Source organism: Carya illinoinensis, chromosome 1, assembly GCF_018687715.1.
Source record: "Carya illinoinensis cultivar Pawnee chromosome 1, C.illinoinensisPawnee_v1, whole genome shotgun sequence".
NCBI classification, from domain to species: domain Eukaryota; kingdom Viridiplantae; phylum Streptophyta; class Magnoliopsida; order Fagales; family Juglandaceae; genus Carya; species Carya illinoinensis.
The window spans coordinates 35,542,161-35,560,232 of NC_056752.1; the positions used below are offsets into that span (position 1 = coordinate 35,542,161).

General features: G+C 35.5%; 2 protein-coding genes across 3 annotated transcripts; both read left to right on the forward strand.

The window, feature by feature from the left end:
- The first annotated feature begins 4,343 nt into the window (after positions 1–4,343).
- LOC122316250 lies at positions 4,344–10,878 on the forward strand. 2 transcript variants are annotated; one of them, XM_043132782.1, is made up of 11 exons: positions 4,344–4,487; positions 4,616–4,699; positions 5,283–5,378; positions 5,480–5,552; positions 5,660–5,761; positions 5,882–5,955; positions 6,177–6,284; positions 6,437–6,577; positions 8,061–8,166; positions 8,599–8,807; positions 10,411–10,878. In XM_043132782.1, the coding sequence occupies exons 1-11, from the start codon at positions 4,419–4,421 to the stop codon at positions 10,477–10,479; spliced, it is 1,131 nt and encodes a 376-aa protein (XP_042988716.1). In that variant the 5' UTR covers positions 4,344–4,418; the 3' UTR covers positions 10,480–10,878. The 2 variants fall into 2 exon arrangements, with proteins under 2 accessions (XP_042988716.1, XP_042988722.1); XM_043132788.1 differs by having other exon boundaries at positions 6,437–6,574.
- A 2,133-nt stretch (positions 10,879–13,011) lies between these two features.
- Positions 13,012–17,695, forward strand: LOC122316244 (protein disulfide isomerase pTAC5, chloroplastic). Its single transcript, XM_043132777.1, has 6 exons — positions 13,012–13,680; positions 14,850–14,945; positions 15,125–15,262; positions 16,092–16,335; positions 17,274–17,311; positions 17,427–17,695. The coding sequence occupies exons 1-6, from the start codon at positions 13,111–13,113 to the stop codon at positions 17,520–17,522; spliced, it is 1,182 nt and encodes a 393-aa protein (XP_042988711.1). The 5' UTR covers positions 13,012–13,110; the 3' UTR covers positions 17,523–17,695.
- The last annotated feature ends 377 nt before the right edge of the window (positions 17,696–18,072 follow it).

Sequence of the window (18,072 nt, forward strand, 5' to 3'; positions counted from 1 at the left end):
AAATTTTTAGGTTTTTTGTGTGAAGTATGAACTGGGAAAAATCTTTTGCTGGACAATGTGGGAAGTGTAGAGGGGGTAAGCAATAGATTTTGGTTAATATTTTGATGATGGTTGTTGGGATGCCCACCGTTGTGCGAGGTTCTATGGAAGTGGGAGGTGAAGTTCATATATCTCGATGGTATATATTTTTTCTACATATGTTGTGTAATCTCTTCACTTCATTTGCTTACAAGAAGTGGTCTCTGTTATTTGCATTCTTTTAACATTCAATGTATGATTTAATGCAGAATTCTAAAATTGAAGATGCAATACAACCAGAGAAGTTTAACAAATATAGGAGTTGATATTGTGATAGAGCAAATGTCATGCGTATTCATGGCCAAACTGATATTTGTTGTAAGGAAAATATCTCCATTTTAGTAAAAAGCAGGTAAACTGATGTTAAACATACTTTTACTTAGTTGAGGCAAAAAATGAGTAGCTAGTTATTTGATTATCAAGATGAAGTGTTTGTGGTGAAGCTAGATTTCGAATTAGGTAAGATTAAAGTGAGCTGGATTGCTTAAAGAATTAGAGTCTTGTATATATGACACAAAATCTGCAGATTGTGTGCTTGTCCTTAGTTTCCTATTGAACTGTGTTTGTTACAGTGACATTTTAAAGCTTAAACTATATCTTGTATGCATAGGGACTATAGTTAACACGTGTTTTATGATAATGTCTTAAGGAATGGTGTAAAGAGAGTGACAAGTATTAAGTTAATTTTTAAGCCCCATTATTTAGATCAATATGGTATGGGAACTATAGTTTGCTAGAGTCATTATTTATGGGCTTATAATAAGGTTTACTACAAGAAAATAGGCATTTTCCAATGCTCAAAATCTTTACCAAAACCCCACTAATTGCTGAATTTGAATATTTTTGACGATTTTTAGTTCACTGCATTTTTGACGAAATTAATTATTCACTTCTATTTTAACCCAGTAATAGGCAAAAATCGTCAGAAAAAGCTAATATCAACCTATAAATGGTTCGAAGCTATGATCTGACAACAGTTTGAGCTCTCTAGAATCATGGAATGCTTCAAACAAGATATGTGTATCTAACTAAAAAAAATATGTAGGATTTTAGTTAGGGGCATATGCTGTCAACAAGACAATGGATAATGTATTTGACCCTATTGTAGTTCCCACTTTTCCACATGACGTATGTCCACAATCAATAAGTGTGCTTAAGCATTACCCTCTTGGTTTGGAATGACATCTCGATTATTTTCATGTCTATCTCAGTTTGATATACATAGTAAGCCAATCTTTAGCATGAGAATTACTATCAAGGGTAGGGGTGAGATTCGATTGGTTTGAACAGGACAAACCGACCAAACTAGACCTAATTGGATTCGGTTCGGTCCAATTTTTATAGGACGGATTTCATTTAGTCCGATTCCGGTCCAAAGATTTTTCACTCCGGACCGAACAATATTACATAAGAATTATATTTTTTAATGTATAACTATAATATATAGTACTAATATATTAATATATTATAAGAGTTATAGTTTAAATTATAGTATATGTATAAATGTATGATATTATTAGTATAGTTAACTTAATATGTTAGTATTAAATCAATATAACTACATAGAATATTATTTAATATAGTATTACCAATTTATCACTAACATATAAAATATTAGTAATACTACTAGTATAGTTATTAGTTATAGTATTGGTATTAAGTCTATAACTATATATATATTTATATTAATGTATTATTATATTCTTTAATGTATAACTATAATATATAGTATTAGTATATATTAATAATTGTATAATTTATTATGTAATTTTTATTTAATAAGTCAATTAATTTTAATTTATTATTTTAAATAAATATTTTTATTAATCAATTATAAAAATGTTGGAACGAATGGACCGGACTAGACCAACGACCTAGGAATGTCCAGTTCAGTAAGGGGAAAATAATGGACCGAAAATTTCGGTCCATCAACCCCCATATCAGACCGGACTGTGCTCACCCATGATTCAAGAGGCCGAATTGATATATTATCCATGGAAGCAATTGCTAATGGTTGTGGGCAGTGAGAAAAGGCATAAAAGTATTATAATTTGACAATTAAAAGCACATAAAAAATTATAGAATTGTTGACAAGTTTGATCAGTAGAAAAAAAAAATTTTGTACAAAAAAAAGGAAATTCGACCGTTACAAGTCGTCTACTTTTCCAAATTGTTATTTCCTGTGGCTTCAATTCATAAACAATGCCACTACGCATTTTGGCATTACCGAGAACTACCATTCATGCGAAAAAGTTGGGACATTAACCATTGTGGCCACAACTACTCGCAGCAAAAGCTTATTTCCCCCTAACAAAATGTGTCAAAAATAATCAATGACAATTACATGCTTATTGAAATAAGGAAAAATCTAATTGTAAGCACAATTGTGTATTAATATATGCATCAATCTAATGTGATTGGTTAAAAATTAGATTTTATTAAAAGCAGTGCTAATTTAAATTTTGAATATGAAGGAATCAGTATGGTATATAGATTAGTTCGCAACTTTGTTTGTAGGTAGTAAAATTCTTGAAATTAATCATCATTACCCACGAATGTTGACCAACTAAAAATATAGTTTCCACGAATCTATATACCGTTTTCCATTAACACAACCCCAGTAATAGAAATATTTGTCAAAGTCCAATTTGTGGAAAATATTACTTTTTACGAAGAGTTATTCTCCTACTATGGGTGTAACCTAGTCGATTGGGATTGAAAAAACTGATCGGACTTTACCAAACTTTAGACCGGTCAATCTCGATCTCATAAATTGTAGACCAAGATCATAAATTATGGACCAAAATCCTGTATATTTTAAAAATATTTTTAGTAATTTAATATATTATTTTTATATAGTAATTATATAAGTTAATAATGAAATTTTCAACTAATTTATTAGCATTGATCGTATAAAATATTTTTTTAATGAGTTAGTTACATAATCTACATTAATAATTAATTTCATTTTAATTTAGTAATTTAAATAATTTTTTATTAATTTATTTAAGAAAAAGAAAAAGAAAAAATTGGGCCGAATTGATCCGACTGGACTGGACCAATAGCTACCGATTTGGTCTAGTCCCTATGGATATTCGGTCCGATTCAAGGAAAATGATGGATCAAAAATCCATAACTCTCTTGGATTAGACCAGACTTGACCGATTTATACCCCTTCCTCCTACGAGTGGATTTGGTTAGAAATATGTATTTTTCACCTAATATGGGTTTTTTCCACCTAGCATCGTCTATGGCAAAATGCAGTTTTTGTTGTAGCGCGCATAAATGATGCATATGATTTGTCTTAATTAAAACTTAAAATTAAAACGTTGAGATGTGTTAAGTCTACATAGAAATTTTATTCAAAAAATTTATACACTAATCACACACTTAATATAATACGTCAAATCTATTTTATAATAAAAAGAGTTTTTCAATTTATTAGAAAATTGCGCCAATTTGTAAACCTCTTTACCCAAGATTTTTATTTAGATCAAACGATTTTTTTGAAAGTTTGGTACAAAACCAAACAAGCCCAAATTATTGTGGTTTTTTCTTTTTTCAATTTTCTGAAAAATAGGTGCAGATTTTAATGGGCCAAAATTTGGATTATTATACACCCATATTCCCCAATTCAAAAACTTTTCCGACCCAAAAATCAAAATAATAAATAAATAAAAAGATGAGAAGTGTTAGGTCTACGTACAAATCTTATTCAAAAAATTTTACACAACTTTGTTTAGGTATACAATTCTAATAAAATAAGATAAAATATTTTATTAAAATTTAAATAAAATTTTATTATAAGATAATTTTATTTTAAAATTTAAAAAAAAATTTATAAGTAGAATGAGGGGTGTAATTTTTTTTTGAAAAAATTGAATTATTTATTATATTTTATATAAAAATTTAAAAAAATTATAATAATTAAATGAGATAATTTGATATTTGATAAATAACTAAGCCAAGATAACATGTCAAATTTATTTTATAATAAAAAAGTTTTAAGATGATCACATTATATTACGATATACGTAAACTTTTTTGTACATTTTTTTTAAAAATTGGGTACAAAACCAATCAAGCCCAAATTGTGTGGTTGCTTTCTTTTTGCAATTTTCTGAGAATTAGGCCCATGTTTGTTGGGCCAACAGCTGGATGATCACTTTTGAATGACTTGACACCCATGGCCTCAGTTAAAATAAAACTTTGTCGTTTTATCTAAACGACGTCGGCTTCCCTTCTCAATTGGTAACGAAACTTCCACCCATCGCTGCTTTGTCCTCCTAAAACAACCAGAACACCCCCCCCCCCTCTCTCTCTCTCTCTCTCCCCCCAAAATGGATTTTCTCATTCGAAGCATGTTCTTCCTGCTTATCCTCTCCTCGCTTCTCTGCTCTCAAGCTAGGGTTTGTTATCTTCCTCTTCCTTTCTCTCAACCTAAAATACACCCATATATAATTCTCTGAAGTATGTACCCAAGGTATGGCTTTGGATCTGATAATTCTCTGTTTATGTTGCTTTGCTTTCGATCCAGGCTGAAGGTACTGGTTCCGTTTTCTTCATCGATAGCTCCGCTCGTCAATTTCTTCGCACTCGATCATCTAACGATGTCGTTGAGGTAACTCCTATAATTAATATCCTTTATTTTCCCCGATTCGTTGATTAATTAATTTAGATCAGTATTTTCTGTTGTGGGACATTGTGTTCATCTTTTAGCTATATCGGTTTCTATTTTCCGGTTTCTGAGGAACTGTAACATTGGTAATAGAAACTTTAGTTTGAATCTTTGTCTGAATAACTCGAAATGCATGTATTCGCAGGCAGTTTTTATTTAGATGCATTTCGGGTCTAGCTACTGTTATAAAGAGCTATAAATGTAATATTGAAACGAACTCGGATAGTTGGACCTGTACTTAGTTTGATTTTAGTGGTGTTAATGGGATGATTTGAGGGTATCAATTTCATTTCTGATCATTGTGGCACAGAACATTGTTGAGTATTCGTTTGTTATCGATGATCAATTGGTCTATACAAACACAATTGGGAAGAGTAATTTTATATTGTAACCTGAACTCTGGACTAGGGTTGTATATGATCCGATCTTTAAATGCATTGGTCACCACAAACCACCCCCTCACCCCCCCCCAACAACATCAAATATGATCTTCTCACCATCTGTGCCATCTTTTCCACTTTCACAGCCTGATTCAATGTTGCCCTCAGAAGTTGGAGCTGCTGTATCAGTCTTGCTTGGTTTTTTACCACCTTCAACGCTTTCATCCGCTGGTTCATCTAAGGTTACTGAAATAATTTTATGAGTAATTCAAAATAGAAATTTTATGTTCTTGTGTCTTTGGTATTGGAAAGGTTGGTCTATAACAGTGTTTGTCTTTTTCAGTTAAATGATGTCCTCATGCCTAATCCATTTGATAGGCCTCGTGCTGTTTTTATGCTGGATGTCCAAGGGACAGGTTCTGCACTTGGTTTTAAAATGCATTTTGATGACTTAACTCAATTATTATTGTGTTATACTAATTTTGTTCACCTAGTATTTGTTTGAATGTGTTTATACGTGCAGATCCTAAGCTTGTGGTGAACTCAGGTAATGCGCTGTTCAGCAGTTCCTCTATGAGAGAGGTTAGTTTTGGTCTGGAGAAAGCTACTGACATTCAACTTCCAGGTACCTGGTCATTTTTTAACATTTATGATTGGCTAAGTTATTTTGAAAGGATGAAAATCCTTTGCATCTAGATCATTTTATCAATCGATGCTGACATATCACTTGTATGAATTGCTACAGATGAAAATAAAGTCTCTGTGTTTTATCTGGACGAACTCTTCCTTGATTATACTGACAAAGAAATTGGTGAATTCGTGAGTCAAGACTGACATTATCACTCTCTATATTTCATTTGCATGCTGTTTATCTCTTTCATGTTTCTGTTTCATTTTGTTCACATCTGAAGACTTAGGTAGTTAGGTTTCTATCTCATTATGTGTTTAGGCGTCCACCTATCCCCGTTTATCTCTTTCATGTTGCATTTTCATTTTGTTCGCATCTGAAAACTTAGGTTTCACTTTTCTTTTGTGTTTAGGCGTCTTGGATGGGTGGATCTTATGTTGCTGATTCACTGAAGCCATTAAATGGAGAGTTAACCATCCCCTTGGCAGATGCTACCACTGTGAATCTTCATATGTCAAAGGTTTACCCAGGATTTAATATTGTTTTTTATTCTGTTCTGTTTTTTATTGTATATTAATTTTATGATTGCTAGATTTGTACTGTATGTTATTTTCTTTAATAACCAAGTTTTCTGTTTTTTTTTTTAAATAAATAAATTTTAAACATTTTCAGAAAGCAGACAGAGAATTCACTGTTAGTCTTCTGTCCCTCATTAGCAATTTCAAAAAGGCACTAGAGTTGCATGAAGATTTGGTGGATAGCGCTCACAGTCCAGCTGAGTTGATAATGGGCTGTTTTGATGGCATTAAGGTGGTATATATACCCCCTTTTTTTGTTTTGATATATGGATGTTAGGTTATGCCAGCCAATTTGCTGCATGGTATCAATATGAGTGTCCAACATGGATTAAGCTTTGTGGTCTTGGACACAGGCTTGATAGGCCATTTCTTCGAGTCCTTGACAAGCATCTTTTAGGATTCATGAAATCAAATGGAAAACAGTACTAATTCGTAAAAAAAGGAAACATAAGCATCCATTTTAAATTGTGTTGCCTTTTTAGGAGTAATGAAATCAAACAGAAAAACAGCACTAATTCGTTAACTCCCTCTGAATCGACAGTTGAGGATAAGCATTCATGTACTCCCTCTTGTTGGTGTTAGAATCTGGCTCTTATTTTTTTTTATTCCCAGATCTGCTAGAAAATATTTTAGGGCTGCATAAGATATTTTTGAATATGAAACTTGTGTGAATTTTACCAAAAACTGCTTTATAACCATTATTAGGATTTTTCTTCAGATCTTGATAGATCAATAAAGAGGGTTAAAAAGTCACTGAACACTAAAGACTTTGGGTAATCTTACTCTCATTCATTTTTCAACCATGATGGTTACCATTTTCTACTGAAGATAAACATTTGTCACCCAAGCCCCTTATAGATGCTTTATCGTGACGTGTTGTAGTTGTTAGATTTAAGAGGCTTGATCTTGGAAAGTTCCATTTCAAGGCTACACGATGTTGCACTTATAAAGAGGGGCGTTGCACAATGCTGTACCATTTCACTTATTAGAAGTGTCCCTTTGTCCCTTTAGGAAGAGAGGATTTGTCATTCATCATAGGTTACTTTTTCCTAGTTGGAAAATTTGATGAAACCCATTTGTTTATCTATATTGTTGATGGCTTCCACTCTTGTCTTATATATAATTTGGTCTGGGGTTCCTGGATTACCTTGCTTCAATTGCCTACTTGGTTGACTTATTAAATACTAAATCCGTAAACAAAACTTGTTTGTATTTATGGAGAAATTTTAGGGAATTAAATGATAGGATTCATATTGGGATGAGCCCGATTGACGATATCTCTTGGGAAATGCTTTTCACAATTTGGGACGAGCCAAATAGCACCAAGCTTTGGCTGATTTGCTTAAAATATTGAGCTTTTCAGTGTTAATAGGAAACTCATTGTATCCCAATGCAGTATGATCAAGTTCGAAGTTGAGTTATTCGGATTTTCTTCTTCAGCAGGCTTTTGAGATTATGAGTTACCTGTTTTTTTGGAAAGAAAAAAAAGTTTTAACAAAAGGATTTCCCGGCATTTTGTACAAGAAGGAAACATGTATGATCTTAAATTCATGGGATGAAAGTTTCTTTTTGACAAGTAACGTGGGGTTAAAGTTAATTCTAATTCTACAATCTTAAATATGTATGCTTTCTTCGAATGTGGATATGTGCGCTTCTCTTATGCTGTAAATTTACTAATTTTAACTTCTGCAACTTTTTTATCATTCATGTGTGAACAGGCTTTGCAAGAGCATTATGGATCTGAAGGTTTTGCTAGGCATGGAGTGGGTCTATTACTTGCTACACTGTCCAAGATGTTTGATTCATTCCAAGAAGCATACCAAGGTCAATTATCTTAGTTAATTGAAAATTACATACTCATAAATATTTAGCTTTGTGGCTATTCCCATGCCACAATGCTGTATCTATTCATTGCTGTGATACCAATTTAATTTGACCAAGACTCCTAATTTACATTATGGGCTCCACATGTGTTAGACTTTCTTATTCAGTTTCTATAATCTCCTTGAAGCTCTATTGATGCAGACTAGTGGAATGGGAAAGTTCTTCACAAATTTAAGAACCTAAACCTACATTTCATGCATGCTACTCCCTTTTGAAGTATATATTGCTTTTATGTGGAAGATATCAACTGATTTTGAGCAAGTTTCAGCCATCCTTGGGATTTTTATTGTTGATTACGCTTTTGTAATTAATTGGTTGAATTTTTAATTTTTTTATTGTCATTTAACTTAGTGCTAATTGATAATATGGCAGGTCAAATTGTTGGAGTTGTCTTCTTTAGTGGGTCATCTACCACTGAGTCGGGCAAGATGTTGAATGTGGTGTATACTTCTCAGACATCTGCACGCTGGTTGGTCGATACAGAAGGATCCCTCAATGTGACTGGTCCAGAAGTGTTGTTGGTTAGACGGACTCTTGCCTGGATCACTGGAATTATTCTTCTCATTTCAACTCTCTTGGGGGTAAGATTGGATATTGATAAAGGCCTAGTGGCATTTTTAATACAAGTAAAGTTTTAAATCAAGACTGGTGCACTATGCAACACAGTATCTGTGCGCACTAGAGACCTAGCAGCATGCTTTATACGAATTAAAATTTTTTTTTATGGTTAATAAGAATTTTATTACCAAGCATAGGCACAGCCCAAGTACATAGAAAGTATATAAAGGAAATACCTACTACACACTAGAAAGCAGGAAACTACGATAGAAATAGATTCAGTACTTTATCATCATTCCTTGCAAAGATCCTAGCCCACAAACTCAAAGAAGAAAAGAAAAAATAGTGAAGATCTTCAAAAGAATGCTCTTTATCTTCAAAGCATCTTCCATTCCTTTCCAGCCATATATATCACATTAGACACAAGGTAATCATTCTCCATCTGGCAGCAACACTTTTCCTTGCCTCAAAACCACATCAACATGCAAGGAGATCCACAACTTCCTTGGGCATCACCCAAAATATGCAAGGAGATCCTATGAATTGAAATCAATATTGGTGAAAAGCAGTATGCAATTTAGGATATGCGTGCGCTTACACTCTTTGCTAAAAACTCTGGTTTCCTTTTCTTCTAATTTTGATGGAATTGAGAAAAAAAATGGCTCACTGTTAATTAATGAACTAGTTATTTTCGTTATGAATGAATGTCTTTTTTAAATAATCAAAGTTGTGCTTACTTCTTCTAATAGGTGTTACTCTTGTATGCATCTTGTGTCAGTTTTGGTATTTTGGGATGCAAAATGCGAAACCCCTAATAGTTTGAGTGTGCAAACTACTTACCAAATTAAAAAAAAAAAAAAAAAAAAGGTTTGAGGGTGCAACTGCAAAGTGTATTTATTCCGAAGGATAATAACTTAAATAATGTACACTATCCAATGGAGAGTTATGCTTCACACAGAATATTCAAAAAGGACATCCTTGTTCAATATTAAGCATCTCTTTAAAAAAAATATTGAATAAAAATTTTAATGGGGGCAGTAGTTAGGATTCCCAAGAGAGTGGATCAAACTACCCATTCCTATGGTCAGCCACCCCAGAGGGTTGTAGGCAAGTAGGCATACCACCTCACGTGAGGTGGTTCTTCAGCCATCCTCATGGCGTGAAGAGATCCACCAGGTGCAGGGTCATAGGCAAAGCCACCTTACGGTATCCTCCTTTAGGTTGGGGAGATCCACCATGCGTGGCGTGTGTCTTGGGGACCGACCCCACCCCTCATCCGAAAAAAAGGGTTGGCCACCCATGAGAGTGGCTGTGTGGATGAACCACTCTCTTGGGGTGGCTGGTCACCTCCTTAAGTGGTGGTTCCACCACCCTTAGTTTTTTTTTTTTGGTTTTGTCAATGTTATTCAATAATTTTGTTTCTAAGTTACTATTTAAAGAGGAGTTTGGATCGGGAGAGTGTGCTTTTTGGGTATTTTGTGGAAGCTAGCATGGCAGCTTTCCATTGGAGGAGAGTGTAGAAGACCCAGTCTCATTGAAGCTATTCACTATGATAATTTTGTCATGTTTTAACTGTGTATTAAGTGGCAAGATCATCATATTTTTGCTGCCTTTGTTTGTCTGCAGGTACACTTCCTTCTCAATATGCCCATCACAAGGGACACCCTCCTGTATTCTAACGTCAAGCTTGACTAAGCTCGGAAAGGAGATGATTGATTAGGCCGTCTTCCCTGAACCTATTTTACATGGGTGTTTTGTAGATGCATCGTTACCTATGTCCATGTTTAAGTTTATGGATACCATTCCTTAGTTATTATGCAGTATTGAACAGGTTGCTCTAGCTAATAAGATCTCTTGGTTTATCCATGGCGGCTAGATCAATGAAATAGGGGTTTGTAGCCAAAAAAAAAAATGGTACAGGGCAGCATGGGGTGGGAGGAGGACAGATGAGAATTCTATGATGATGTGCATTTAGGTAGATGGAGATGGTGAGTCGATGTGTACTTGGTGGGTTATCTTCTGGATCATCTTTCTTGTTTCTGAGATTCAGAATAACGAAAATGCAAGTTTGATTCTTTTCTTATTTCTCCTTAATTATTGAGGGTGTCAAGCCAATCTCTCTTTCATTCCTCTTTCTTTTTTATTTATTTTATTAATTTTAATTCTTATTTGTGAACATTCTTATAAAACTAGAACCGACAATTATGGTTATTCTATTTGAATTTAATTAGATAAAATATGTGATAGGGAGGCATTGCTTCTAATTTTGTTATAAATTAGTGGTAGGTTTGTGTGGTGCCCATGACTTGAGTTTATTGGAAGAAAATATTTAGCATTTGAGCTTTTTTCTTATGAGCCAGGTTGGTAACAGAACAGAGAGGTATAGATGTTATGCTTGGATATGGGGTTGGTAATCTTTGACATGACCCATAAATGCGATATGAATGATACTAGGGTTAGAGTCCAGTATAATTAAACCTGAATCAATCTCACACAAATATGATTGATCTATCTGATAATTATGTCACGAGTGGACCCAATTCATCCGTTTATTTCATCAGAGCCTCTTCTGGACGGAAGTTCCTACATTGTGAGTTTAACGGCAGCTAATAATATTTTGACACATCAGACTCCCTCATGTAAAAGTCATGCACTGCACCTACCTTATATTAAACTCCTGCACTGTGCCTAGGAATACAGTGAGAGTTAATATTTCTTTATTCTGCATTTGGATTCCGCAGCCTTCCAGGTTAAGAAGACCAGTTCCTTCTCGAAATCTGGTTTGCTAAGATACCAGAAAAAACCATAGTTTGGTCTGCAAACAGAGATCACCCGACGGACCGAGATTCAATCATGAAGCTAACCACCGCTGGACAGCTTTTGTGATCACAAAATCAGATGGGTTGTACTTGTGGGGTTCCGACGACACTGGAAATGTTCCGATATCGCACGGGCCATGCTTGACACTGGAAACTTGATGATAACAAGCACAACCTCAAGCATCGTATGGGAGAGCTTCAAGAATCCGACCAACAGCATTTTACGAGCCCAAGTATTCGATGTTGGGAACAACATTTTGTCTAGTCGATCCGAAAGCAATTACCAGCAGGGTAAATTTCAGCTTTGTTTAACTGATAATTATGATCTGATGCTTAATGAAATCGATGTATATACAAAAAACCCTTACAACGCTTACTATAGAGATCAGAACGTTTTAGAGCTGATACTGGACAAGTCAAGCTATCTACAACCTTCACATTTGCCTGAACCCACCCCGCCAAAACACCCAAACAAATTTCCCCCTCATACAACCTTCACCAAACATTAGCATTCATCAAGATTACAGAAGATTAAAGAAAGAAAACAGCAAAAAAAAAAAAAACATAATTTTTGTTAAAAATCATTTCCCAAATATTTCTCAACAGGAAAAGCCAACTTTATTTTTTACTCATGGGAAAGCATTGAAGGAAGCATGAGAAACGTAAGGAAGAAAAATCAAACCAGTAGCAACCATCTTGCATCTGAGAGATAAAAAAGCGAGAAGGAATTGGTTGATTTAATCTGTTTTAAATGGCTAAGATTGTGGTAAGAAACTGTAGAGAGGAAAAAGACCTGAGATTGAGGGAGGGAGAAGAAAAGGTCAGGAGATTGAGAGAGGTCGGTGGACATTATACGAAGCTTGGAAGGAGAGAGTGAGAGGACAAAAGTGAGAGAAAAACTTTTTTCTTCCTCTGCAGCGCGGTCTACCGTTGAGAGGATGTGGGGTTTACGTGTCATGCTTTTATTTGATGTCGTTGTTTGGAGTAAATAGGATGTACCTGCGGGAAGATATTCTCTTATTTCATACACAATTTTCATAATGTATCATTTACTTTGAATATCCTCACAATACTATTAATAATGTAGACCTTCATGAATATATTTTTATATATATTTTATACGAGCTATATATGTTTTAAAAATGAATTGAAAATGATACATTATGAATGAATGGGGGTATAAGAGCACAGCTGAAAGTGACGTAATTTTATGTGATATGTTTAATATATTTCATTAAATTTATTTTTGTATAAATTTTTATTCGCTAAAAAATTTATCTTCAAACAAAATCGGAACAGCCAAAAACGAGAAAGAGGTTTGCAATGCGAGGTCGATTAGCTCAGCCTCATAATAGGTTAGCTTCCCGCCACCTGGTACCAAACACGTGGTTCAAACACCCGCCTTGGCCCTTCCCCCATCAAAACTAAAATTCCCTCATATCTATATCTCCCGCAATAAACTAAAATTATCCACTTCTTCTCTTCTTTTCTTCTCACTCACATTTCCATGTATTCCTCTCTCGCACTCCCTCTGAACCCCAGTCTTCACTTCAAACCGTTTGCTCTTCCCCACACAACTCTCCTCTTCCCATTTCCTAAACTATCTTCGCTTTCGCTCTTCAAATCTCACGTTTGCCGCTCCGCCAACCACTCTGACTATGATCGCGAAGAGATCCGATGGCTCCGCGAGGAGCAGCGCTGGCTTCGCGAGGAGCAACGTTGGCTCCGCGAGGAACAGCGTTGGGCAGGCGAGCGCGACTCCCTGCTCTGCCAAATCGCTGAACTCAAGCTCAGAATTCAAGACCTTGAGCACCAGAACTCTGCGCTAGGAGGAGGGGCTTCTGTGTCTGAAACTATCTCGAGTATCGCGGGGTTGTTGCAGCTGCTGAAGGAGAAAGGTCTAATCGCGGAGAGCAGCTCGAGTGCGAGCCCGATGGTGTTGTTGGAGGAGGATCTGAAGGAGAAAGAGGTGGTGGTGGTGGATAAGGAGGTGGTCAGGGTTTCGGAGGACGTAGCAAAGAAGAGGAGAAGGACGCTGAGGAAGGGATCCGAAGGAGATGAGGTTCGAGCGTTGCAGGTCTGCTTGCAATCATTCCTACTATGAAATTACAAGGCGAGTTTTGTGTTTTGTGCTATGTTTTGTGTGTGTTTATAGATGTATATACTTTTTATTTTTTGCGATTATAGTTTTCTTTTTTTGTGAAAAAGAGATGTCTGAAGTAACAAGCACATTAACGTCAATAGCGCATGTCAAAGTAAGGATTCTAAGGAAGAGTTAAACAACCGCCATGCCATAACTACATGAGGCTGTTATACTTGAAGAACCAATAAATGGACCAACTAAATTGATTATAATTCGAGAACAGTCATGGTGTATTGTGATGAGGTTGTTATACTTGAAGAACAAGTAAGTGGACTAACTAAGTTGATTATAATTCGAAAACATTCATGGTGAGTTGTGCCCTATAAGAGGCAAGTAGTCAAATACATATATTGCCGAATTAGACTGATGTTACATGTATTTTTTTGCTAAAAAGCCACCCCAATGCTTTGTCAACTAAGCTAAGGCCTTGAATTATCTTAAAAAATCTATTCCATGGCCTTGGCTTGTATGTAATTGGCATATATGAAAATATTCTTTGGCACCTAATACTGTGCTAGGCATTGTCAAATTAAATTCCCATTTCACTTTTATATTTTTGTTCCTTTTGTCAAATACGAATATTGCAAGGTGAATTAAGGTGCCAGAAGTTACTTTTCAAGAAAAGAAAACGTAAGTTGCCAGAAATCAAGATCCCTTTGTTGAAAGATGGTAGTATCTTTAAATCCGGATCCTTGGCTACTTGGTGCAAACTGGTGACAGATGAATAATTGATGTTACTAAAGTTGCCTCCTTCTTAATTTAGAAAGACAAATGCTACAGATTGTTTTAGTTATACTGGATGTAAAATAAAAAACTGTAATGCATTAGCAAGTAGAAAATGTACAGAAAGAGTCCAATCTCAATTGAAGAAGGGAGTTCGGAAAACCAGAACCGTTCGCTGTGCACATTAAATCTCCAAACCATATAAATTTGTATTTCAAATTCTGGGTTGTTTGATGCAGGGAAAAAATCGAGTTGTAATGCTTCATGCTGGGTTTTCTGCAGTTCTTCTAGTTCTACATCTAGCCCCATGCTGTTACAACTCACTTGTATTACTAAAACTGAAAGAGCATATCTTGTGTTCTGACTTATGAGTATTACAGGAGGCATTACAAAAATTGGGGTTTTACTCGGGTGAGGAAGACATGGAATATTCAAGTTTCTCAAGTGGGACAGAACGTGCAGTCAAGACTTGGCAAGTAAGTTGCAAATTGTCATAATATGCAACTTACATAAACAAAAAAGCTGCGGAGTCGTCTAGGATTAGATAAAGTTTCCCTAGTAGAATGTCCAACATGTAAATGACTTTATAGTTCCTTTGCATGCTGTCTTTCTATTCTCACTTATGATTTTGATAATGTGTGGTACTGTTTCACAGTCCACACTAGGTGCCACTGAAGATGGGATAATGACTGCAGAGCTTCTTGAAAGGTTATTTACGGAGCAACAAATTGTTGGTGCTCGTTCAAACATAGATGCAGATCAGAAGGGCAGCAATGTATCTGTTTCACCAAAGGTATGTTGAGATCTCTATTGATGTGATACTTTACTATTGTGCTTCTCTTAAGGCACCATGTTGGCTGAGTCCTCATTAAATTGCCACATTTGGCACTAATGTCTTTCTGAAAAGTATATAGTTCTTCTTGTGCCCATATACTTGGGGATCCACATAAAAGAATGCATATTTGAACTGTTGGGATGATTCAGGTAGCAGGCTGGTGGGAATACACAAGCTGCATGTTGTGGTTTCACAATTTAACCGACATTGAAGATGGCATGGTAGCACATGTAGATAAAGGACTGCCTTTCAACTACCTTTTATTTTGTGTTTTCTTTGCTGGAGGTTGATATAGAACTGTACTTCCCAGTTTTTAGCATTGGCTGGCTTAATAAAAAATTGATGCTGAAACCATATGGGAATTGGAAGGGAATAATGCTCTGAATTTGGCATAGGGGCCCAAAATGTGCAAAAACATATTCCCTATCTTGGAGTAATCTTCCTGAATGCCTGCCCCCACTCTCTCTCTCTCTCTCTCTCTCTCTCTCTCTCTCTCTCTCTCTCTCTCTCTCTCTCTCTCTCTCTCCTTTTGGTATATTTCATAGTGATGGTGGCATGATGAGTAGATTAGTGACTGGCGGGTTACATCTATTGATTATTAACCTGAGCAAGTTGCTAATGACAAACACTTATCATTTTTACTTTTTTTTTTTCATCTATGTTTTCTGAACTTTCTTGCGTGCAAAGATGTTGTTGTGCCCATATTGTATTAGTAGGGAATCAAAGTGCATATCATGAATTTGTGATCAGATTTCTATTTATAGTCAAGGATCCTGCTGATTTTCAGGTAGGTGCAAATGGAGCTCCGGATGCTATAACTGAAGTTTCAGAGTTTCAGCAGAAAGTTGTGAATGAAGAAAGTGTTACAGAAGTAGAGGTATCCCAACACCGAGTTTTTCTCTTAGGAGAGAACCGATGGGAAGAACCCTCTAGAATAGCTGGCAGGAACAAACAAGTTGGTAATACCAAGACAAAAGATGCCACAACAAAGTGCCTTACCTGTCGTGGTGAGGGTCGCTTATTGTGCTCAGGTACATGTTTGTCACTGCCCAGTTGAAGTCTCCATAGATAGAAAAATCTTTTTCTTCTGGAAAAATACAGAGGTTTGACAATGAAAATACTGTGAAGGTGCTCCTTGTCCATCTATAAATCCCAAATTAACAGCAGATTCATTAGCTGAGCAAATTTCCTTAAAGACTTTTTTGGGTCAAAAGTGATATTTTATGACTAGTATAGTCATTAGTTGATAACTTATGCTTAATATATATATATAGACCAATGGAGAATCTTCAAGTTTGAAAATGATGAAAGGTCAATTGTCGGAAACTTAAAATTTAAAATTGTGGAGACACTTACCTGTGGATGATTATCATCTCAACATGTATGTGTCGTTGACTAAATCAGTGTCTAGGCCATCTGGTCTGTAGGAAAATCTTATCTCATCTCATCTCTTTTCTCTTTTTTTGAGAGAAAAGAGAGAGAGAGAGAGAGAAGGAAGAGGAGGAGGGGGGGGGGGGGGGGGGGGGGGGGGGGGGTGAAAAGGTGGGACAGAACTATTAGAGACGGTATCTATTTGGTGAGAGTATGATATCTACAACCTTTTCTTCCCTCTATACCAGGATTAAAAGCTATAATCTACTTGAAAATATTGGAAGCAAACAGTTATTATATTTTTTTTCCCACAACCTGTCACGTGCGGCCTAGTGATCAAAAGGGAGAGTTTGGAATGAGTTGTAGATTGAGACATCTTGGGTTGGATTCCATACTAAGATTACTTTGATAATGTGGTTATGAGGGGTGGGGTCATGTATTTGGGATTTACTCACAAAATGAGTTGAAGAAACAATCCGGTCATGTACATATGAAATGCCATTAAAGACACTTCTTTTGAAGTTTGCCCCTGCTTACATGAACAAAAGTTACAAATTTGAACCCCAAGGTTGTTTGACTTGGGAATTCTCTTTTGCAGAATGTGATGGAACAGGCGAGCCAAATATCGAACCACAGGTAAGAGGATTACTGAGCCAAATATTGAACCAATATTATTATTATTCTTTCTTATCTGATAACATCCAGCATTATCAGAGACTTCAATATCTTAAGATCAAATTCTATGATGCAGTTTCTGGAATGGGTAGACGAGGGAATGAAGTGTCCATATTGCGAGGGCGTTGGCTTTACAGTTTGTGATGTATGTGAAGGGAAGCGACATACATGATGTATTACCCTCATCTCTTTATATTTATATATGTCTTATAGTGATTGTATTGTTTACTTATGAGAATACCATTTTTCCTATGACAAATAACATGCGACGAGATATTGAAGTGGAGGGAGTATTAATGAGTTTGTAATGAAAACAGCAGGCCACGTGAATGATTCTGTATCCAACGAGAGGATGAATTTTTAATATTTTTTAAACCGGCAACGTGTGATCCAAGCCATTAATATCATGTGACATCCAAGATTTATTGGACTTTTTAGCACCAGAAAACATGCGCATTTCTAAACTAGAGCTTACAATTTCCAAACCTGAAGGAAGGTGGCTCAGTATAATTTTGAAATAAAATCGATGACTTGTGATGTAGTATTTATTTATATGAATAATGCTACACATAGTCGCGAGAGACTTTTGTAGTAAAATACATAAATACTATACAGTTGCTTCGAAAAAGTTTAGAATCTATTTTTAATTTTTTTTTTTCACGTGAATTTCATATTTGTTCATTTTTTTTTAAATAATTGTACAACACTTACACGCTCATGAG

What these genes read in the sequence shown, in the direction of transcription:
- LOC122316250 (XM_043132782.1), top strand. Translation starts at nt 4,419, where the DNA reads ATGGATTTTCTCATTCGAAGCATGTTCTTCCTGCTTATCCTCTCCTCG. An exon ending in GCTGGATGTCCAAGGGACAG is followed by an intron (nt 5,553 to 5,659) that starts GTTCTGCACTTG and finishes TTATACGTGCAG; the next exon opens with ATCCTAAGCTTGTGGTGAAC. An exon ending in TACTGACATTCAACTTCCAG is followed by an intron (nt 5,762 to 5,881) that starts GTACCTGGTCAT and finishes GAATTGCTACAG; the next exon opens with ATGAAAATAAAGTCTCTGTG.
- LOC122316244 (XM_043132777.1), top strand. Translation starts at nt 13,111, where the DNA reads ATGTATTCCTCTCTCGCACTCCCTCTGAACCCCAGTCTTCACTTCAAA. An exon ending in ATGAGGTTCGAGCGTTGCAG is followed by an intron (nt 13,681 to 14,849) that starts GTCTGCTTGCAA and finishes TGAGTATTACAG; the next exon opens with GAGGCATTACAAAAATTGGG. An exon ending in GTGCAGTCAAGACTTGGCAA is followed by an intron (nt 14,946 to 15,124) that starts GTAAGTTGCAAA and finishes ACTGTTTCACAG; the next exon opens with TCCACACTAGGTGCCACTGA.